This window comes from Copadichromis virginalis, linkage group LG11 (genome assembly GCF_057382275.1).
Source record: "Copadichromis virginalis isolate Kocher_CV1m ecotype Utaka linkage group LG11, C_Virginalis_male_GT1.1, whole genome shotgun sequence".
Classification (NCBI taxonomy): domain Eukaryota; kingdom Metazoa; phylum Chordata; class Actinopteri; order Cichliformes; family Cichlidae; genus Copadichromis; species Copadichromis virginalis.
The window spans coordinates 25,197,071-25,218,776 of NC_140628.1; the positions used below are offsets into that span (position 1 = coordinate 25,197,071).

At 42.2% G+C, this 21,706-nt stretch overlaps 2 protein-coding genes across 5 annotated transcripts in view; both read left to right on the top strand.

Moving 5' to 3' along the window:
• Positions 1-5,687, top strand: part of prkcg (protein kinase C, gamma) — a 37,020-nt gene extending 31,333 nt beyond the window's left edge. For all 3 annotated transcript variants that reach the window (XM_085471532.1, XM_085471531.1, XM_085471533.1), the window contains 4 exons: positions 1,019-1,099; positions 1,282-1,389; positions 2,083-2,223; positions 3,005-5,687. In XM_085471532.1, the coding sequence (XP_085327658.1) occupies positions 1,019-1,099; positions 1,282-1,389; positions 2,083-2,223; positions 3,005-3,166 (492 nt within the window). In that variant the 3' untranslated portion in view covers positions 3,167-5,687. The remainder of the gene's footprint in view (positions 1-1,018; positions 1,100-1,281; positions 1,390-2,082; positions 2,224-3,004) is intronic.
• Positions 5,688-6,792: 1,105 nt separating this feature from the next.
• On the top strand, positions 6,793-21,208 carry cacng7b (calcium channel, voltage-dependent, gamma subunit 7b). Of its 2 annotated transcripts, XM_085471535.1 has the most exons (6): positions 6,793-7,081; positions 11,980-12,175; positions 12,476-12,562; positions 13,487-13,627; positions 16,339-16,484; positions 19,226-21,208. In XM_085471535.1, exons 2-6 carry the CDS (start codon positions 11,980-11,982, stop codon positions 19,679-19,681), a joined length of 1,026 nt encoding a protein of 341 aa, XP_085327661.1. In that variant the 5' UTR covers positions 6,793-7,081; the 3' UTR covers positions 19,682-21,208. The 2 variants fall into 2 exon arrangements, with proteins under 2 accessions (XP_085327661.1, XP_085327660.1); XM_085471534.1 differs by lacking the exon at positions 6,793-7,081 and having other exon boundaries at positions 11,738-12,175.
• The last annotated feature ends 498 nt before the right edge of the window (positions 21,209-21,706 follow it).

Below are 21,706 nucleotides of genomic sequence, written 5' to 3' on the forward strand. Positions count from 1 at the left end.
CTATGCAATAGTATTACATTGAGAATTTACATGTAATCACATTACTTCAAGTCAGCAGTTTATTTTTCTGAATGATAGGAAAAGGGTGGCAAAAAGCTCGGCTATTATCTGTATTTTTTTTTAAAGTAGAGAAATCCGTTTCATCGGTCAGTATAAATTTGTAACAAAGAAATCCTGTTTCAGTTTTCACGTGCGCCACTGTCTGTGGTTGAAGACGGAGCTGAAATTGTGTGAACATAATGAGATGAAGCACCAAAAGACTAAAAGGGATGTCACTAATGTCAGTGCAAATATCAGCCGCAGTGAAATAATGAAAAAGCAAAGGTGGTTTTGCTTGACGTTCTTTTGATATGTAAACCATAACTGTCTGCCTGTATAATGTTTACCTTACAAATTGTTGGAAATGCGTATGTGCCCCTTACCGTGTGAAGTGATCTTAAACAATTTACTTCAGAGAAGGCGTGAAGGCGCATCTCGGTCGGTGGACTCGTAGCTGAGTGATACGGGGGGGGGGGGGAGAGAAAGTGGGGAAGCGACTGTTGTGTGCGTCTTTGATATTGTAAACCTTGCTGTGGAACCCCTGGGTATTGACTCTGTTATGTAAACACCCATTGATTCTCCTGTGTCTGCCATTTTGGAAGAGTTGCAATATATTTCCCCAGAGGCTGGGGATTGTTCCCTCGTGCCCCTCTGCACAGCACACCACCACCTCCCCCTCCTGGCATCCACACACACGCGCGCACGTATCGGGGAAACAAACAAACAAACAAACACACAAGCTTGTGAACACAAGTGCAAATCCAAATCCGTGTGTTGATTATTTCTGAGCTCATTCACACATGAACCCTCCCTTACGCCGCACTTTATCCTTTCGCTTCTCTCTGTTTTTCACCCCTGCTGTTTCTTGTAGCTGCATATCATCCAAGCAGCCAGCTGCCTCTCTCTTCCTATCGCTGCACTGCCATTCTTCCCCATTTATATCTTCTCATACATTCTCCATCCTTTTTCCCTCCCCCAGATTGTGGCCTATCAGCCCTATAATAAAGCAGTGGACTGGTGGTCTTATGGAGTGCTGCTGTATGAAATGCTGGCAGGACAGGTAACACTCAGCTTAATCCTAACAATAGCGTGCACAGACACTTTAAGCCCCCAGTACTCGTCCTTTGTAATCACTTCAAAAGACTTTCAAAGAACTTTAATTTCATTATATTCGTTATCAATTTGCCCACAGGTCTGTGCTTAAACTCTTCCGCTCTCTCCCTCACTCTCTTTTCCTTTAAGCCGCCATTTGATGGCATTGACGAGGAGGAGCTGTTTCAGTCCATCATGGAGCAGAGTGTCTCATACCCAAAAAGTCTCTCTCGGGAGGCTGTAGCTATCTGCAAGGGAGTGAGTTCAATCCTCGTTTCTCATATTAACTTTTAACACACGGGCAATTAAGATAAAAGTTCATGTACTGTAAATCAGGAAATGAAATAACTCTTTACTCGTGCAAGATTGTATTCGGTCGCCTAAAGGAATAGTTTTTGGAACTATGTTAATTTGCTTCTTTACAAAGAGCTGGACCGACACCACTTTTACAACTGCCTGTTAGATATCAGGCTGGAGGCAACCAACTTTACTCTTCAGCGCAAAACTTTTTATTTTTACACTACAGTGTTTTTATCCATGTTTTGGACAGTTGAGTTTTATTACTCACAAATAGTGAGTAAGAACTGTTTTGTTTTTTTTCCGGTTGTTTATGCATAGCTAAGTGGCTGCTGGCTGTAGCTTCATAATTGGTGTACAGATAGCAGAATCTTAATGATCTTCATCTCTCTGCAAGAAGCAAACAAGCATAATTCCCAAAAAATGTCAAGGTTTTTCAAAGTGATAGTGCAATAAAAATCCATTCGTTGGCAAGACAACAAAGGAATTGGATTACAGTACATGATTCCAAAATAAAGCAAAGCTTATCATGCACACCGACTGCTCTAACCGAGGCAGATCATAAACAGAAGTCATTTATTGTATCACATTATTATCCCAGCCTAGTCGCTTTTTCTCACATTTCTCCCCTCATTTCCTCCTCTCTTGACTCAGCTCCTGACAAAGCACCCGGCCAAGCGCCTGGGTGAAGGAGAAGATGCAGAGAGGGAGATCAGAGAGCATCCGTTCTTCCGCTGGATTGACTGGGACCGTCTGGAGAGACTGGAAATCCCGCCACCTTTCAAACCCAGAACTGTCAGTTCAGTTAAACAGATGAACCACATGTTCCTTCTTTCTTCCTCCTCCTCCTCTCTTTCTTCTCTTCTCTGCCTCTCTGAGGACACTTATAGGGAATTGGAGCTGTCACTTTCTTCCATCTGTCTCCTTTTTCTCTGACTCCCACATTGTCCCTCGTTTCCCTGCGTGTTTCCTCCACATTTGCCTTGGCCTTTTCATTCCCTCTTCCTCTCTCTGTCTCTTCCTCTCTCCCCTTCACATCCCCTCTATTTCCTCATTTATCACCTCTTTGGGTTCTTAGATAGGCTTTAAGAGCTCAGGAACAGACAGTTCAGTCATAACAGACAAGACCTTCTGACCTTGGGGTCTTGCCTACTCCTCCCATATGCAAATGTATGTCATCATTAGCCTGCCACTTGCCAAAGTGCCGGCGCACTGGCCGTTTGTGAGGTGTGCCTTGAGTGAGCCGAGTATGCTCAGGGGTTAGAGGCCAGGCCCATTAGCCAAATGAGATTCATATCATTCGGCAGAACGGCTGTCATATGCTGTTAGGCATCTGGGGAGGATATGTGATCAGCTTTCTTCCTGTGTGCTTCTGTAGTGAGATAAAAGGAGGTCTCAGTGAGGAAAAAACGTGGGGGTGGATTCTTTTTATAGTTTAACATTTTTAATAAACTATTTTTGTTCCGGGGGGAGGGATTTTGTAAAGTTTATTGTGGATGCAATATCATGCATGCATGAAGATGTGCCCCAATCTCAGTCTTGTGTGTACATACCTTCTCTTCTTCTTCATCGCCAGGGTGGGAAAAAAGGTGAGAACTTTGACAAGTTCTTCACAGCTGCTCAAACGGCGCTCACCCCCTCGGACCCGGATATACTCGCAGCCATGAACCAGGAAGACTTCGAAGGCTTCTCCTTCATCAACCCAGACTTTGCTCCGTCACCGCTCACCGCTGTTTGAAAACGGCTCCCAAATCTGCTCCAGCCGCCGTTCCAAGTCTAGCCAGATGATCCTGTTATCCTTCCGATTGTAGTTTTATAGCAGAGAATTTGAACGTGAGAGCTAGCAGCGAGTATTACACCTCTCATAACCAAATTCAGACGTTTACATGAAAATGCCAAGACACCTCGATTTTCGGGCACTCTCTTTGATGCATGTCTATTAACTCACTCATCACACAATGTGTATCAACACTGCAAACATAGTCAGTACTATGGACTGCCATCTTAGACTTTTTTTATAAGACTTAACTTGATCTAAAGGTACTGTAGTATGAACGTGAGAAAAATAATCTCTATGCATGCAGATAGTTTTTATAGCACTAGACTATCCAAGGCAGATACTTTACTTTCCTTTCCTTTAAGTAAAGTAGTCATATGTTGTGCACACGTGTAATTTACCAGTTATATTTCACCAGTCAGGGTTTCATTCATGCAGCTACAATGACCACACAGTATGTAAAAGCAGGACATCTCACCATTTTGATGCCAATTCCACCTTAGCACTTTGTATTGTCCATTGCAAGTACTCAGCATCAACAGCACTTAAATGTTTCTTTCTGACTACCTACAGTATCTCACTCTGGGGTTTTTTGTGCTCTCTATTTTGGATAAATGACATGTTGACTATGAAGCAAATTGAGCGGGGAGCCATTTTTAGATATTTGTGTATTTTATAAGAGAGGCGTCCTGTGGAAGCGCTTAGTCAGACTCCTCTGACCTGGCTCGACCTCAAGGTTTAACGACTTCAGATGACCCACTGAGATGTTTAAACAATGCAGTTATCACAATGTGACAGTTAGGGTGGACCACAGCTCTGCTCCACCCACCCAGGCTCACACTGTGTGGTGTGTAATGTCACTGGAAGGGAGTCCTCATTTGACATTCACAGTTTATCTGCATTATTATTATTTTTTTATTCTTGAGCACGCTATGGAATATGGCCTATCTGCATTGCAACTACAAATATCCTATTACTCCAAGTAAACATTACAGTTTTATCAATAAAAGCCTCTTTTTAATGTCTTTCCCAGACGAGAGGCTTGTTAGCTTGCACAGGTACATATACTTATGATTTTAATGGTGTATGCCGTAAAGCTTTTTGCTGTGTAATGATGTGCTCACAGTATTGATTAGGAGTAATTAAAAGTGAGGCTCACTGGGACTGTTCAATACATGGAAAAATAACAGCAGTGCTGTCATTAAGCCCTATCTGAGCAGAGCAGGTGGCTGCAAACTTGCTGTGCAAAAATCTCATCCCCGTGCTCTTATCTAATGAACCAGCTGGTCATTTTACACATAAATATGCTTTATTTCTTTGATTCTTTTTTTCATGTACAGTTTTGCTTTACATCTGTTTGCCTGTTATTTTAGATCCGATTGAGCCGAAGTCAGATGTCAGTGCACACAATCCCTCAGTACGATAATTACAATAGATGACGATCAATAGTGCAATAGATCATTGATAGATCATGTATCTGATAGGTTTTGTTTTTATGTGCTGGAAAAAGAAAATAAAGTTGATGGGAAAAAATGATGAAACAGCACCAGTGAAGTGTCTCTTTCTGTGATGGCGTGCGAAGCTGCTGACAAACAAACACGCACGGCCTCTCGCTTTGTCTTCACTACGAGCCTGCCTCCCTGTCACGCTCCTCCCCGCACTTTCACACATACTCACGCTCAAAAGTGCAATCCCTGGCATGTGAACACACTCACGCACGGAGAAGATGCTGACCCCTCTGTTCAGTGGGCTACTGTAGCTGTTGAACCAGCAAAAACACCTCTCAGGCATCTCCCTCCGTGCCCTCCTCCTCTGAAGCAGCCCCCCCCCCCCGGCCCCTCCAGCATCACCATGATGGGACTAATATCCCTGTGGAGATCTGAGTTATAACAAGTTGACCTTCACATTAAAATCTCATCAACTTCCCATCTCCCTGTCTACTTCCCTCCCTTCTCTATCTGCCCTTCATCTCTGTTCCCCTCTGTTTGTCTTTTCTGTCAGTTCTGCACTGTAAATGCTTTACTGCATCGTTGTACATCATTCTTCAATAATCACCTGTCCAAATTTATTGTGTTGCTTGTATCTCTTTGAAATACTCCTGTTGCTGGCTGTTGATATGTGTAGCTTGTCTTCTCCCGGCCTCTACATCAGTATTATGATCTGATTTACACTTATACAGTATTTTCTATGCTAATGGTGTTCAGGCAGTGGATATGTAGGAGTATAATTTTGAGTGGACTATATCATATAAAAGCATATTTTAATGAAAAAAAACCTTCTTGATCTTTGTGTTGATTTATTTCTTTATTTTAAAAAAAGCCATTGTTCATACTTGCTTACGTTAAAGTGACTTTAATCTGAATATACCTGAGGTAGATATGTTTGTAATGACAGATAAACCTTCTTAATTGTCTGGGATATGTTTCTAATCTGCAGTGCAGACCTGAAGAGTGTCAAACAGAAAATAAAGCACGTAATGACACTTTTCCTCATCAGCCTGTTTCTTTTACATCTAAAGCTGATTCTTAACTTCCATCACAATCTTTTCTCTAGCACTGACAGCATCAGCCTTGGTGTAACTGAACCACCAGCGCTCAGTGGTTGGAGTTGTATGTGCAGTCCATCATTCACTGTCACTCTGACACGATATCATCCCCCTCCTTCGCCACTGCCTCCTCTGCTTCTATCTCTATCCTTCGTCGCTCCTATCGCGCCTCAGTCTCTTATTCTCGCCCCCCTTAATCTCTCACTCTCGTTCTCGCTCGTGCCCTGAGGTCAGAGTGTGCTGTAGACTATTGATATCGTTGCTAAAAATATATGAATCCTCCACCAGCCAGCTAAAAATAGAGTAAGGGACACAGACCACAGGAGACAAAGAAGGAGGGGACAGGAGGAGAACGTGAAGGAGAGGTTACTACACGTTTTTCTGATATTCATCAGTACTGTGGGGTTGAATGAAAGTCCTTATTCAGTCATTAGTTATCTACTGTGCGATACTGAGGGTAGGTAATCTATCGTTTGTGTTTATTTTCAAAACTCCACACAGCAAATGTGTGAAATTTGGAGTTTTTCACCCTTTCCATCCCTAAAGATACTCACTAATGAGTCCTCAACTTTTTTCGTTCAGCTTCTCTTGGCTGGAAAACGTTATATTTATTATATAGTGATATATAATATTGTATATTACTGTTCATCGTGTGAGAAAATTATTGCAAATGTTTACCACATGGACGTTATTTATTCCCTTAAAATCATTTTAAAAGATGTGACATCAAGTAATTTATAGAAACTGTATGCTCATGGCAGCTTCTGTGAAGGTTGCTGGGACAGTTTCAAAGAGTTTTAAAGAGTGAGTACAAAAGCAAGTATTAAAAAAAAAAGCCTATATTATTTTCTTTAAATGTGACAACACATCCAGAAAAATTGATGTTAAAAAGGATGAGTGAGTATTACTATACAACAGTTTATACAGTGAAGTGCGATATGACATCACTCCACTCCACCTCTCTCTCTCACACACACATACTCACATATACTCTCTCTCTTTCTCTCTCACTCTCTCTCCCTTCGACACTTTTACCCCCCTGCTCCCGATACAGTATGTCTCTTTGGTAACCAAAGTAGCTTCCTGAACCGATCCACCGCAGTGCCTGGGACAGACGGAGTGAAAGAGAGAGTGAGGAATTTTAGAGGATGGGTAAGGGGGCTTAAGGGAAAACACACAGAGGAGAGAAGAAGACAGGGAGAGAGAGAGAGAGTAAGAAGGAAAGGGGAAAAAGGAGAGAAGAGAGTGAGAGGAGAGACAAAACCCCAGCAAGCCTCCCTGGTGTGAGGTTTCTTGGCTTACTGACGTGTGCGCACGACTCTCGTGGCACGGTGAGTATTTCCCCCTCTCATTGAATACCTGCATTTATGCGTCTTTTCGTAGGAATTATAATCATGACTCCCCGTTTTGTTTCGTCTTTTTAACCCGACTTAAAATGTACGTGCCTGTGTGACAGCTGTGAAAAGAGCTGAATTCATAAGTCGTGTTAGCGTAAAGATAGCCGCTCGTGCTCCAGTGAGAGCGCACGCGAGGTGGTGGTGGGGGGCAAAAAATGTTCTTACCTGACAGCTAAGTCGTTGAGCAGCTCTATTTATTTTACCCATTCCGGTTTTTCAACGTGAGTCGCTCACATGTTCCCTGCTCTGTGTTTATCATCTCAAAACTCCGCGTGTGAGTGCGTGTGACAGCTGCGGGGGTGGGGGGCTAAACAAACCCGTATAGATGCTCGTGTGACTGCCTCACTCAGTACTAGGGTGTTCTTTTGCGGGTACGTGAGAGTATAGTGGCAGTGTTTATCTATCCGCTTTGCACCGTGAAAAAAAGAGAAAGAAATGATGCGAGTGGATTGTCAGAGTGTGTCTGCGCAGAAACCACGAGCAAAACCTTCTACTGAGTCATGGTATCCACGTTTAGTTCCCGTGAAGTCTTTTATTTCCTAATGAGTGGTTTCATTGATTTCTCCAGGGCTGACAACCAGTGCACACCTTTTAATTCGGGGTACGCGCACTCCCGTCGTGCGCGTCCATGTCGAGTACTCCTTCCATTTTTTGGGCCAAGGTCTTTTCTCGTGTTAACCTATATCTTCTCGATACACTCCTTCTGTGCCTGTCTTTAAAAGATCTCTCCACACGTAGTTCGTCCCCATCTTCTCTTCTTTCTGCTGCTTTTGCTTTCGTTTTATTTAAGCTGGGTTGTTTCTTTCACATCCTCTCCTCTTTTCCATCACTGCCTCTTTCTTTCTTGGTGTCTCTTTCCTGAGAGGCTTACAGGTGATGTCAGTCTGCAGATTGTGACAGATTGGAGTGAATTAAACCTTTTGTCCCCTTTGTGGCTCCTATCTAACCAATTCAATTGGCTCATTGCTTTCAGGATGAAGGAGCTGAGGGGCTGTGTCAGAGCACTAAAATGGGATTGTTATCACAAATCTAACAGGAAACTGATTTTTTTTCTCCTTTGCTCTTTTTTTCAAACTCAAACCCAATCTTAAGTCTGAGTGCTTATTTCTTCAAAAGCCACAGCAGCCCTTTAGAAGATTTCTGGCACAATAAATCAGTGCTTTTAATTTTTAATCCCAATCTCTTACGAGCCAGCAGGTCGTATTTTTGTTGTTGTTCTTGGATTTCAGTGTGTTTCTATGACGTTGTGCTCAAAAACAGGGTGCTGTCCGTGGTGCTGAACAAGTCTGAAAACAGGGTGCTGTCCGTGGTGCTGAACAAGCCTAGGAGAGCAACTCGGGCACATCAACTCGTTTGTGCAATTTTGCAACTCCACTTTGATTCACACTCGTTTCTGACCACTCTGGCATTTCCTCCAACAAGTTGGGAAGTGTGATTATTTCTTCGTGAGCCCACTCCTCTGTGTCCTCTGATCTTATCTTTATACCTCATCGGTCTATCCCTCCAATCATGCTGTGTCATTTCACGGAGTTGTTTTTGAGTTCACGGTGACCCTGCCTTGAACTCTTTAACTTAAACTTTTCAGCACCAGTCGACTGTTACTGTGGCAGCGGGAGCTGAAATTGGCCTGCCGTGTGATTTAGACCCCCCAGTTAAAGAAGGAAAGTTAAGACCAGGGCAGCAGGAAACTCATGTGCAGCTTAAGCCCATGCAAATCCTCAGTTGTTCCCTTGTGTGGCAGATGACAGTGCCAATTTGTATCCTGCCCTTTATGTATCTTGTAAGTTTTCCTTTTAATCTTAGTGGCTTTCCATCTTTCATGTGTTTGTCTGACTGGACTTTTTGTGGTTGTGGTTCCTCACTTCTGTCTGCCCCATTAGTAATGCAATCCTTACTTCATCTGCTTCTTTCATCCTTTCAGATGCCCAAACTTGTCATTTCTCAGACTATTTCTCTAATGTGTACCCTCTACCATCACCCAGTTCTGTTCTTACACATCATTATTGTGCCTAGCGCACAAAAGAAACTCTATTCATCCCTGCTGCTGCATAGAAACTGAGGGAACTTAGTGGTCACATCTCCCACAATGGGTGTCCAGATAAGACGAGACCAGGCTTAATCTTTAAGAGTTTGTTCCCCAGTAGACTACTTTTTTTTGTAACCAGACTTCTCAAAGACTCAAAGGTTTGTCATACAAAGAGAGAGCAGAATAATAAAGTGGTTCTCATGTTTTAGTCATTATTTGACATTAAAGTTTCTGTTGTCACAGCCGTCGGAGGTGCACGATAAATGGCCCACGCTGTTAAATTAATTTGCGACCCTGAGCGTTACTTTTTTAAGTCATTATTTTATGCAGATGTATTGTCGTATGTTTAATAGGTGTGAATAATTGATTTGCAGTTTCTGTGCAGCAAAAAGGGGGTCAGGATTTACAAGGGGTGATGCAAGAAACTGTGGAGATTTTTATTAATGACCGTGAAACAGTGTAGTGTGAGTTCAAATAAGAGCTCAGAGCAGCAGTGATATGCTGAGGAAAGGCTCAAGCGCACATTTTTCAAACCTTAAAGCAACGTGTTACATCAGCTGAAGAACATGGATGATTCCACTCCCGTCCTCTACTGAAAGAACAAGAGGTTGAAGCTTGAGTTGTTGTTTAAAGAAGTTCTTTTGCTTTCTTTCCAAGCTCCTTAGATTGCCATGACCTGGATGACTGAGAACCTACCCAAATGAGTTGCTACATGTTTACCAAAATTAGATGGTGTAAGGGTGAAAAAGGGGCAGCACGGCAGCACGGTGGTTAGCACTGTTGCCGCACCGCAAGAAGGTCCTGAGTTCAATTCCACCATCAGGCCGGGGTCTTTCTGTGTGGAGTTTGTATGTTCTCCCGGTGTCTGCGTGGGTTCCCTCCGGGTACTCCGGCTTCCTCCCACCGTCCAAAGACATGCAGCTTGTGGGGATAGGTTCATTGGATAATCCAAATTGCCACTAGGTGTGAATGGTTGTCTGTCCCTGTGTGTTGGCCCTGCGACAGACTGGCGACCTGTCAGGGTGTACCCCGCCTCTCGCCCTATGACAGCTGGGATTGGCTCCAGCACCCCCTGCGACCCTGAAAAGGATAAGCGGAAGCGAATGGATGGATGGATGGTAAGGGTGAAAAACCATCCATGGTGTGGTGAAAATCAACTCTGGTCTCAAGCAAGCTAAGGGTTATATTTTAAAGTGGCTACTTAATTCTAGAGCGCAATGGTTAGCACTGTTGCCTCACAGCAAGAAGGTACTGGGTTCAAATCCACCATCTGGGCCAGGGCCTTTCTGTGTGGAGTTCGCATGTTCTCTCTGGCTTCCTTCCACAGTTCAAAAGCATGCAGTTAGTGGGGTTGGGTTAATTAGTGATTATAAATAGGTGGAATGGTTTTCTGTGACCTGTCCAGGGTGTACCCTGCCTCTCCCACAATGGCAGCCCCACGACACTGAATTGGATAAGCAGAAGAGGATGGATGGATGGATGGATTACTTATTCTACCTATAGCCCACAGTTTCGATGAACACAGCCCTGAAAAATGATGTTTCCTTAGTAAGCACTAGGACACTAAAGTAGTTTTTAGTGGCTTATGTCAGATTGCAGTGCTTATTTAATGCTTCTATTACACTGTCAGGTTTTATTTATTTCATCTTAATTGCTGCACACACTGCAAGAATGTGAAAATCACAAACTAAAAAAGTGTGCAGCTGCTGATAAATGCAAGTCATTCCAGACACATCTCCAGCATCTAAGTGATTTCAAATGTTGACAGTTGGACCTAATTAGCCGTCTAAAGCTAGAGAAACATATTTTTCTAAGGAGTGTTAAGAATGTTTAAAGATTATATGATCATACATAGGGAAATGTGTAAAGAAATGCAAACACCATGATTAGTTAGTGGGAGTGTCTGCAGGTGATCACCACACACTATGCAGCTCAAAAAACCTGTGTTAATAAGGTAAGGGAAAAACCAGGGTGAAGACCGTCTGGCAGACACTCACGTCTGCTCATTAGGCTCATTAAGCTCGTTAGGCATGTTGTGCATCATAGTACCTGAAAGCTGTTCTCTCTTCTCTTCCTTCATCTGGATTTAAAGAGATTTTTAGCAGGAAAAGCAAAGGGGGGCAAGTATAAGATTTTGAAAAGTGAAAGGAACGTCAGCCTGATGTCCTCCACTTTTGCAAACACTGCAGTGAATACAAATCAAAGGAAAATATTCAAACTCTCAGGCTGACAAGTCATCTTCATTATTGTAATAAACCTCACAATATAGCTATAACAAATTACAGTAAGCATCAGCCTTCTCTGTGTTTCGCATGCCTCCATTACTTATGAAGCTGATGACACTGAACAAGGTTCCAAATTAAGCAGAGGCTACACAGACACAGAAACTCTTGAATCTATACAGACAGCATGTTCAAGTCTTTCCCGGTCAACCAGAATTAAGTCACAGAAAGACCATGTGTGAGTCACGTAAGACCTCAACTCTCCTTCCTAATCTGTGTATCTGTTTTTCTGCTTTTTTTTTTTTAGTCCTTTCATAATTTTATTTGTGAATTCATCATTCGTTTTGTTGGCTCCTCTCTAACCTTAAACAGGATTGGTTGCCAGTGAATGTGTCACTAACTCTTCTTTAGCAATAACAAGGCAGGACAGGAGGATAGCCTGTAGCTCTTTTTCCCCATGTGAGCGTGTCACATGTCTGTCTCAGAGTTTCCCGTCTCTAATGACCTCCCCTTAGTGAGCCCTTCCATATCTACCTATATTTCTGTCTGCAGTTTTGATGTGCCTCTCTCATCCTGCCTTCCAGATGAGTACGTGTAGCAGCCGTGCGTTAACCATCCTGTCCACAGTGTTCGGCGCCTGCGGACTGTTGCTGGTCGGGGTGGCTGTGTCCACGGACTATTGGCTCATAATGGTGGAGGGAATCATCCTACAGCAGAACCAGAGCCAGGAGGTGAAGATGGCGCTCCATTCAGGCCTCTGGAGAGTTTGCTTTGTGGCTGGTAGGAAGATACAGCACATGTATATATATATATGCAAAGAATGACTGAATTCATATTTGATCATCACGCAGTGACAAACACACAGAAAGAGCAACAGAGTGAGAGAGCAGAAATCAGAGAAAAGACAGCTAGCAACCTTCCGGCCTTTGGAATCATAGCTGTCACAAAACATGATCGTTACCTGTGAGCAGGACTGCAGAGACCCACATGCTCTTTTGATTTTAGTGTGTTTCTTCATGCACCACTGACTTTGATCCTTGACCAACCCCAACATTTTCCACCTTTTGTGGTTGCTCACAGGATCAGAAAATGGGAGATGTGTTGCATCAGAGTATTTCACCGAGCCCGATATAGAGATCACCACTGAAAACACTGCGAACATCCTGAGTGAGTAAAACACAGCAGCGGCATTACACTTCATCTACTGTGTGAGAGCCTGCGGCGGTGTCCCCCTGCTGACTGTTTGAGGGTACTGATGTTTGAGTGCAGCAGTTCATCAGTGTTAAAATTCATCAGCAGGTTCTGTAAGTTGACAAGTTTGAGAAAAAGAAATCCAAAGATGTTGAATTTAGAAAAATTATTCATCCAGTGATTCAAAGGTTTTATTTTTTCATGGTAAAGACTTTGCATGAGGTATAATGTGTTTTGTGTTAAACCCTTCAGATTGCAGTAGATTACCAATGAATTAGTAAATTCAGTGATTTAACTCCATAATCTATTAGATATTTCACTACAAATTTTATTTATATAGCACGTATTAAGTGTAGGACTGTGTTAATAAAAAGGTTTTGAGTCTGTTTTTGAATGTACGCACAGACAATGTATCCACACTAACTGAAAGCACCCTTTGTGGACTGAGATCTGACTCTGAAAACGTAAAACATTTGAGCCTGGTGACCTCAGTGGTCTGTCTGGGTTGTAGAGAGTGAGTGATTATATTTTTGTATATCTGCAATTGCTGTAATGCCATTTATTTATATATTGTTGTCAGAAGTCAGAAAGAAGAAAATTACAAGGAATTAGAGGGGGGGAAATGACAAATTCCTGTTGTCTCCAAGTAGAAATGTTTGTGTTTTACAAGTTTTATAGGACTTTCCTCGTAGACGTGACCCCATTGTAAAAAAAAAAAAAAGTTTATTCAATTCATGCTCAATTCATCTAGGATGAGACATAAGTCTTATGAAACATGCAAGACATAAAAAAATAATGTAATTTAACTCTTTTAAGGCCAAGATTATCATCTCCTCTCTCCCCAGTTTAAGGTCACATCCTAAAACGTGCATTTAACACTGTGACCTCTCCTTCCTCCAGAGATGGTGCGTACGGCCACGCCCTTCCCGATGGTGTCGCTGCTCTTTGTCTTCACTGCCTTCGTCATCAGTAACATCGGACACATCCGACCTCAGCGCACCATCCTGGCCTTTGTGTCCGGCATCTTCTTCATCCTCTCAGGTGGGACCCATTACTCATGTCCTGCTGTTACTGCTCCCTCACTCTGTGATTGATTACAGCGTCCTGGTGTGTCCTGTGTCACACATGCAGACACTCCATCACAGCTCTATTTCTGGTCTGTGATGCAGGTGTGGGGAGTGTCAATAGAAAAGGTCAATGGATTTGCTTTGAATGTTCCCGCTGGGTTTTTCATTTGACTTTGTCTCGTATAAACTTTATTAACTTGTTAATTAGGAGTAGCTCTTCCTCCATATTTTAGTGGCATATTTTTAAAAGAGTGTTAAAAAAAATTGCAAAAACCTTTGAATATTTCTTAAGCAGCTTAAGCAGGTTTTTCAGCAGCATTTTCTTCATTAGTGCAGCCGGTCTTGTTGAACAGCAGATGGCGGTAATGCTCCCGTTTCTGGTGCTCAGCCTGATCGTCAGTGGCCACATTGGAGCTTGTGTTCTCTGGCGGTTCTTTCTCCTAACACGCACTTTTGAGGAGGAAGCGTGACTGCAGAGCTCAGAGGAGTATCACGCAGAGTCTGATATGATGACTTCGACATGCCATTTCAGAGTATACGAGGTAATAAATGTTATGTAATGAAGGTTACATAATGTTTATAGCCTCTGCTGGAGTGTCACAGTGTTTTACTTTATGCTTTATTTTGATAATAGGGTGATAATAAGGTGCAAGTGTATCAAATTGCTTACATACTCTGCTGCACTAAGCCTCTCTGTGCCTTCCTCCTGCCTTCCCTACTACACACCCCTCTCAACCCTCCCTCCCCAGCCCCTCTCCTTCCTCCTATTCCTTTCCTCACCCCTTCATTCAAAGGATATTATTTCTGAGTCATTGTTGCTGCAGTGGTGTGTGCGGAAGGATGTTCCACTGGCATCTCTGACGCTGTAGTCTGGTAAATATTGTAGTTTGTATTGGCAGGCTGGGTGCAATGGCACCCTGTTCTGGTTAACATAACAGTATTCAGCGCAGGAAATAAAAAAACAGCATGGGGCCACAGATGTTTAATCTTGGTTAGAGGCTCTCCCGCTCTCTCTGTTACTCGCTTTCCCTCCCTCTCTTTTTCTGTTTATCTCTTCCCCCAACAAACACACCACAGATGAGCTGCACGCCTCCTTGCACCATTTACCTTCATGTTTGCTTCCCCTTTGTCTCACACTCAACACTTCTTCTTTTCCTGCCTCTGACTGTGCACGTGCCTGTGTGTTCCTTTGGATTTTCAGGCATTAACTCAGATAAAGATGTACTTCTGCTGCAGGATTGACAGCAGCACGGTTTCTGCATTTCCCACGCGTTTCAAATTTAAGTCAACAACGAAACCAGGCCATTCACGTAGAGGGCATAAGCACTTGACAGCCCTGTAGTGCACTTGAATGTTGCGGTGAAATATTCATATTCGCTGCTTACAGCATGATGCTGTCTTTGAATATTGATACTGTGATGTTGGCCATATGTTGCATCTCATAATTTTAACATAGCCAAAGTAAGGTGGAGGGCAGGTAAGTGTTCCTGGAAAAGAGAGGTTTAAATGTTGTATGGGATGCTTCTGGCTGATTCCAGATCATCCGTTCACGTTTGAAAGGCACTTCTGTTTCCAGTACAGTGAATATACTGAATTTTTCACTATAACATATTCAAGTTTTCACAGCATGCTGCATCAATTCTGACTGCATGACTTTAATTAGCATGCTATGTTAGAGGAGCAGAATTATTCTCTTTCTTTTGTTACATTTTAAGTGGGTTTTTTTCAGGGTTTCTTCTTCTTCTGCCTTAAGATAAATAGCAAGTAACTGTTAACTGTTTAATAAAGAGAAATATCCTTACATACACCTAATCAGAAACAGCAGTCATTATAAGAGAACCTTATAATACTTAAATTATAATTTTCCTCCCAGTAATTCATTTTCCCACCTTTCATACCCTGACATGCTGCCAGTCTGTCTTAGTGAATTAAGTTATTAATTAAGTTGTGCTAGCATAATAAGACATTTTTATAATGAAGATTTATTATTATGTATTTATTTATTTGCCTGATGAGGATATGAATGACATACAGTATGCCAGCATGTTCATTCATCCACTCATATATTAAAAAGAATGTGGCTTTCCTTGTAATGTGTTGCAATCCTCACATCATAAAAACTAAAGGATTTGAAACTTTTTTACAGGATTATGTTTGAGGTGGTTAAAGGTGTGTTAAGCACTTGGTTATAGAAACACTGGTGTTATGGTTAAACCTGGAAAAACACAAAGGTGGTGTGACAGGTTACGTTGATATATCCTGATATATCCTTTTTAAATCAAATTGTCACAAAAGTGCTTTTGAATCCTGAACCTAGTTACATGTTAACTGCATGTTAAAATCATTTGCCGCTGAAAGTAATCCACAGTGACAGTATGCTCTATTTTATTTCTTTTTATTTTATTTTTTGCAAAAAGAATCTTATTTTTTAAAAAGACTGTTTTCATTGTAAAAGGAAAAATGTTCAAAGGTCTTTGTGAATAACTGATATGAAATTTCTCGTCTGTCTCTCTGGTGTCTTTTCCATTTCTCGATCAGTGTAAGTATTTTGAAAGCTAATTAGCTGGCCTGGCCCCTCCCCATCTTTCTCTTTCACTCTGCACACATTGGTGTGGCTGTCTGGATCACTTTTGTATGTGACTTTCTTTCTTACGCTCAGTGTCATTGTTAATGTGCTGTGTGCAGGCCTCAGTCTGGTGGTGGGGCTGGTGCTCTACATCTCCAGTATTAATGACGAGGTGATGAACCGTCCCAGAGAGCCTGAGCAGTTCTTCAATTACCACTACGGCTGGTCCTTTGCCTTCGCTGCCTCTTCCTTCTTACTCAAAGAGGTCAGTCGAGGCTCTGTGTGTGCTAGTTAGAAAATTTGGGAAAGAGAGTGAGAGGCCCTTTTCAGACATGAAAACGTGAAGCTGCTTCATCTTTTTGTTAAAGCACAGCATTTTGTCATTCAGACATGGTTCGCTTATACAATATTTTCCTCACTGCTTCATTAAAATATTCCCACTGCATCAGGGGCATCTCCAGATTCCCATTCCTGTGTTAGGTGTCTGCCTCAGAGTATCAGAGTGTGCAAAAGCACTATATTGCCAAAAGTATTCACTCACCCATCCAAATCAATGAATTCAGGTGTTCTTTCCTTTGTACACCTGTGGCCACTTCCATGCCACCTTTACAAGTGCGAGCGTGAAATTTCCTCGTGGCTAACGGTCAGCTGTTAGTGGTTTTATAACAAAGTGGAAATGAGTGGGACTGACAGCATTTTAACTATGAAGTGATAAGCCACGTAAAATCACAAAGCAGGGTCAGCAGATGCTGATTCTTTTAGATTAGCTCGAGAACAGTGCATAGAGAGCTTCATGGAATGGGTTTTTATGGACACCCAGCTGCATCCAAGCCTTACATCACCAACCACAAAGTAAAGCGTCACGTGCAGCGCTGTAAAGCACGCTGTCACTGGACTATAGAGCAGTGGAGATGTGTTCTCTGGAGTGACGAATCTTCTCTTCTCCATCTGGCAATCTGATGGACGAGTCTGGGTTTGGCAGTTGCCAGGAGACCAGTAGTTTTTGAGTATAGGGGATTATGGGGGATTCTAGTGTGGGGTTGTTGTTCAGGTCTGGGCTCAGCCCCTTATTTCCAGTGATAGGAAATCTTAATGCTTCAGCATACAAAGACATTTTAGACAATTTCATGCTCCCAACATTGTGGGAACACTTTCGGAACGGTCCTGTTCCAACATGACTGAGCACCAGTGCATAAAGGAAGGTCCATAAAGACGTGGATTAGCCCTGACCTTAACCCGACAGAACATCTTTGGGATGAATTAGAAGGGAAACTTGAGCGAGGCCTTCTCATCCAACGTTAGTGTCTGATGTCACAAATGCCCTTCTGAAAGAATTGTCAAAAATTTCTGTAAACACACTCCTAAACCTTGTGGAAAGCATTCCCAGAAGAGAAGAAGCTGTTAGTGATTATTTCCAAACCTCGACCATTATCAGTTCTGTTGTTAGTAATATATTGTGTCTATATTACATATTGTGCTGGTGGTGCAGGGGTTAGGTCTGTCAGCCTCACAGCAGATGTTGGTTTGAATCTTGTGGTGGGCGGGGGACTCCCTGTGTGGAGTTTGCATGTCCTCCCTGTCTCTTCATTGGTTTCCTCATGCTACTACAGTTCTAAGATTCTGGATAAAGCAGATAAAGTGCTTAAGTTGCATTGATTAAAGCATTTTATGAACATGTGTTTAAAAGTGATTTGTACTCTAATGCACTGTAGAAATTTGGGTGGCTGTAGCTCAGGTGGTGAAGCAGGTTACCTAGTAATTGGAAGGTTGGTGGTTCAATTCCAATCTGCATGCCAACTATCGTTGGGCCAAATGCATCCATCAGAGTGTGAATGTTAGATAGAAAAATATTAAGAGCATTGAAAAAAGTGTATCAGAACACAACAGACTTGAAGATCACTTCTAACCAAATTTTCAACACAATCCTTATTTTTGAAAGACATTTATGTTTTCCCATAGTCTCTATGACTCCTTCTTATTGTGCCATTCCTCTTAAAAATATATATATCCTAGAAACACACCTACACTAATCAATTACGTTTGCTTCACATCTGTCGAAAAACATTGCCAGTATTGACTGTTGTGAAGTATAACAACACTTTTGAACACAACAATTTAAAGTGTCCTATCAACACTTTGTTGTTGTTTCCACTAGTGTAACTAAGAGCAGGATCTCTGCAGCTGAGAGAAAGCTGCGATACACCGCTGGCACACAGGCTTCAAGAGAAAGACTTTTCTTGTCTCTTGTGGATTTAGAATAGCAAAAATGCATCATGCCAAATGTCCCCATGTTAGGAGTTTAACAGCTCACAAAGTAACAGAAGACACACGTGAAGTTGTAATATTGTGCCTGCTTTCCTGTAATGTGACTGGAGGTAGTTCAAACTTGTGCTGCTTAAAAATTGACAAGCCAGCATTAAGAAAAAGTGACCATGAAGCTGATGCTGTAATATATGAGAGATGTCTGACAGGGGCTATAGTGTGTGCTTGAGTGTCTGATTGCACACGTGCAACACAGTTTGTATGGTGCAGGTACTCCCTGCTGAGTGTGATGATCTGTATTCTGAAGGTAATGTGAGGTATTAGTGGTTATGATGCAGAACAGCAGGGTTTCCGTACAGCTGTGCTCATGTGTGAATTCGTGCATGGTGCAGTTTCACGTGAGTCCTCATCTTCACATATCCCTTCCTTCTCTCCTTCCTCCTCCCCGTCCTGCAGCTTCCTCTCTCCTGTCATCAGTGGCCCTGCTCTTAATGTGCTGCAGTGGCTGATTCAGTGTAAACTAACTGTCTCCTCTGATTTTTCCCTCGTCTTTTCTTTTCTCCGGACTCCTTGTTGGCTATTGTTTTACCTTTAAATTTATTTTATACATTCTTCTTCATGTCTCCTTTTATTAGTCATTTATAATCACATCCCACACACCTACTCGTTACTGTTTCTTTGAAATGTTGTCTCTGAACAAAATACGCACTGTCACATATAATCTAATCTCGCTCATCTCTTTAGGGGGCCGGTGTGATGTCAGTCTATCTGTTCATGAAACGTTATGCAGAAGAAGAGATGTACCGCCCCCACCCTGCGCTCTACCGCCCCCGCTTGTCTGAGAGCAGCGACTATAGCGGCCAGTTCCTCCAACCAGACTCCTCCTGGCCCCCACCAAAACGTGGACGCAGCACCTCTGAGGCCTCCAGCGACATCTCCATCCAGCTTAACCAGACTCCGCCAGCCCCATCAAAAAGCAACCTCCAAGCGGTTGGTCCAGGCAGCCCACCTTCTGGCTCTTCTTCCGCAGGAAGCTACCAGATGCCCCCACAGCCTACCGGTTATCCCTCCACACACACCCTGCCCAGGTCTCACTCCTCACATCCCCAGGGCCAGGCTCTTCCAATGGCCATGCCTCCATCACCCGTACCTCCCCCTCATTATCACACACACGTGCACATGAGCGCTTCCCCCTGTTAGGAATAAGGAGCTTCAGGAAGGAAAGTAGACTCTTCATAATCATGTACATTTATATGTGATGACAGTAAATGTTGAGCTTGAATTGCAGATCATGTCAGAGGAAGTGGAAGGAGACCAAATATATTTTCAAATGTTAGTTTTGGAGCAAATATGAACTGAGATCAAAGGCAGTTTTGGAGATTGAGCGGGAAGCTTTAACAAAAACTGTGGACTGAGAGAAACAAATAGGACAAAACATGGAAGAAGGGAGAAATAAATGGGAGGAAAAAGTGATTCCTAGAAAGACATAGAAGGTTAAGCTGAGTTACAGAGGAGATACCAGCGAGGGAGAGTGAGGCAGACAGAGCGTGGGGCTGCGGTATAATACGGAGATACTGCAGTGCTGCAGGAAATTTGTATGCACTTGGAAATGTACAATGCAAAACACTCTTCACAAAGAGAGAATGCACATAGCTTTTTTTTTTTAACATACATATACTATGCCGATACATGAACTATGTACATTTTTACCAAATGGCAAATGCAGTTAAATATTCTATTGTCTTCTCTGAATTTAGTAAATCATCAATTCAGTTTCACAACTCACACTGTCAAGTTAGAGTGATCAATATCATGAATTAAAAATAGTTTTAAAAAGAAGTTAAGTAATGCTGAATTGAGAAAACTGTGTATGGATATCGTGTGAAAATAAAAAAAACACAGAAATTGATGATGCAATGAAATATCGTCAGGAGAAATCAACTTACTGTTTTACATCTTTGTATAAGATACAAATTTCTAACTTGCTGTATATAATTGCTCACGGGGGTGTCTGTAGTAAACTGTAAATGAAGCTTTGGCACAAATTACATCAATGAAAGGTCTGACTCATTCTGCTTTGGAGGAAGACTCTGCAACAGGCACACCACAGTCAACAACACGCCCTCAGGATGCAGGCATGCTGGTTTGAAGGAGGAACCACCCAACAATGATACAGGCGGCTGATGCCCTCTACTGGCCACTGTCCTGCACTGACCCCGGTATCAGCCATGGGTCTGGTTCACTACTTTAATGCACTCTTCCTGCTTCCCTGACCTCCACTGTGTGTCTATGGCTGGTGCAGCACAGATGACAAAGTTACACTCATGTAAGGAATGTATGACGATGATGAGACGAGTGTTTGTGAACGATACAAATCAGGAGTGACACATAACTTTAAAGAATGATTAGAAAGATTTTAAAAGCTTTGTAGCTGTAAATGTCTATCTGGAAAAAGTCACAACTAAGTATTAATTGCATTTTTACTTGCTGCTTAACGAACAGCGGCACACACCATTAAAGGCAACATTTAATTTAACATTTTATTATTGCAGCTTGTTTGGCAGGCATTTGTGACAGCATTAGTACAAAGTTTTTAGAATATCTGAAATAATGTGAAAAACTAAAAAATATAACGTTGAGCTCTTTCTGTGTGTTGATGAGTCTCTGAGTGATCCCTGTGTCTATGAAATGCCGACAAATGACGATTAAAAATTTGTTATAATTTTTCATTGCAGTTCCAGAGTTTTCAACACATTCAGCTTGCTCTCAGGCAGGGAACATAAAATCCTCACATAATGATGCAGATTTTTTTCCAGTAATAATTAACATGATTTATAGATTTTAATAGTTGCAGATTAATTTTCTGTTAATAAACTACGGATAAACAGACTTCAGCATCTCTCTCTGGGATGGATTCCCTGTACCAGCAGACATAGGAGGCTCTTCTGTAAGATGTTTGTAGCCACACGTGATTATTTTGTGGTGGTTTTGAAATGTAGTGAGGTGCTTTCTCAGACGGTCTAGAACAGGGGTGTCCAAAATAAGGCCCGGGGGCCAGAATCTTCCCAGAAAAGAGTCCAGTTGTGAAGAAGGATACACATTTTGGATTTTTAACTGTGCTTTCATAAGTTTTACAACTTTTCCTTCCCCTTGGCTATTCATAAAACACTAATAGATAAACATTTAAGTGACAGAAAAGTTTACACTTTTCCACTTACTAAAGAA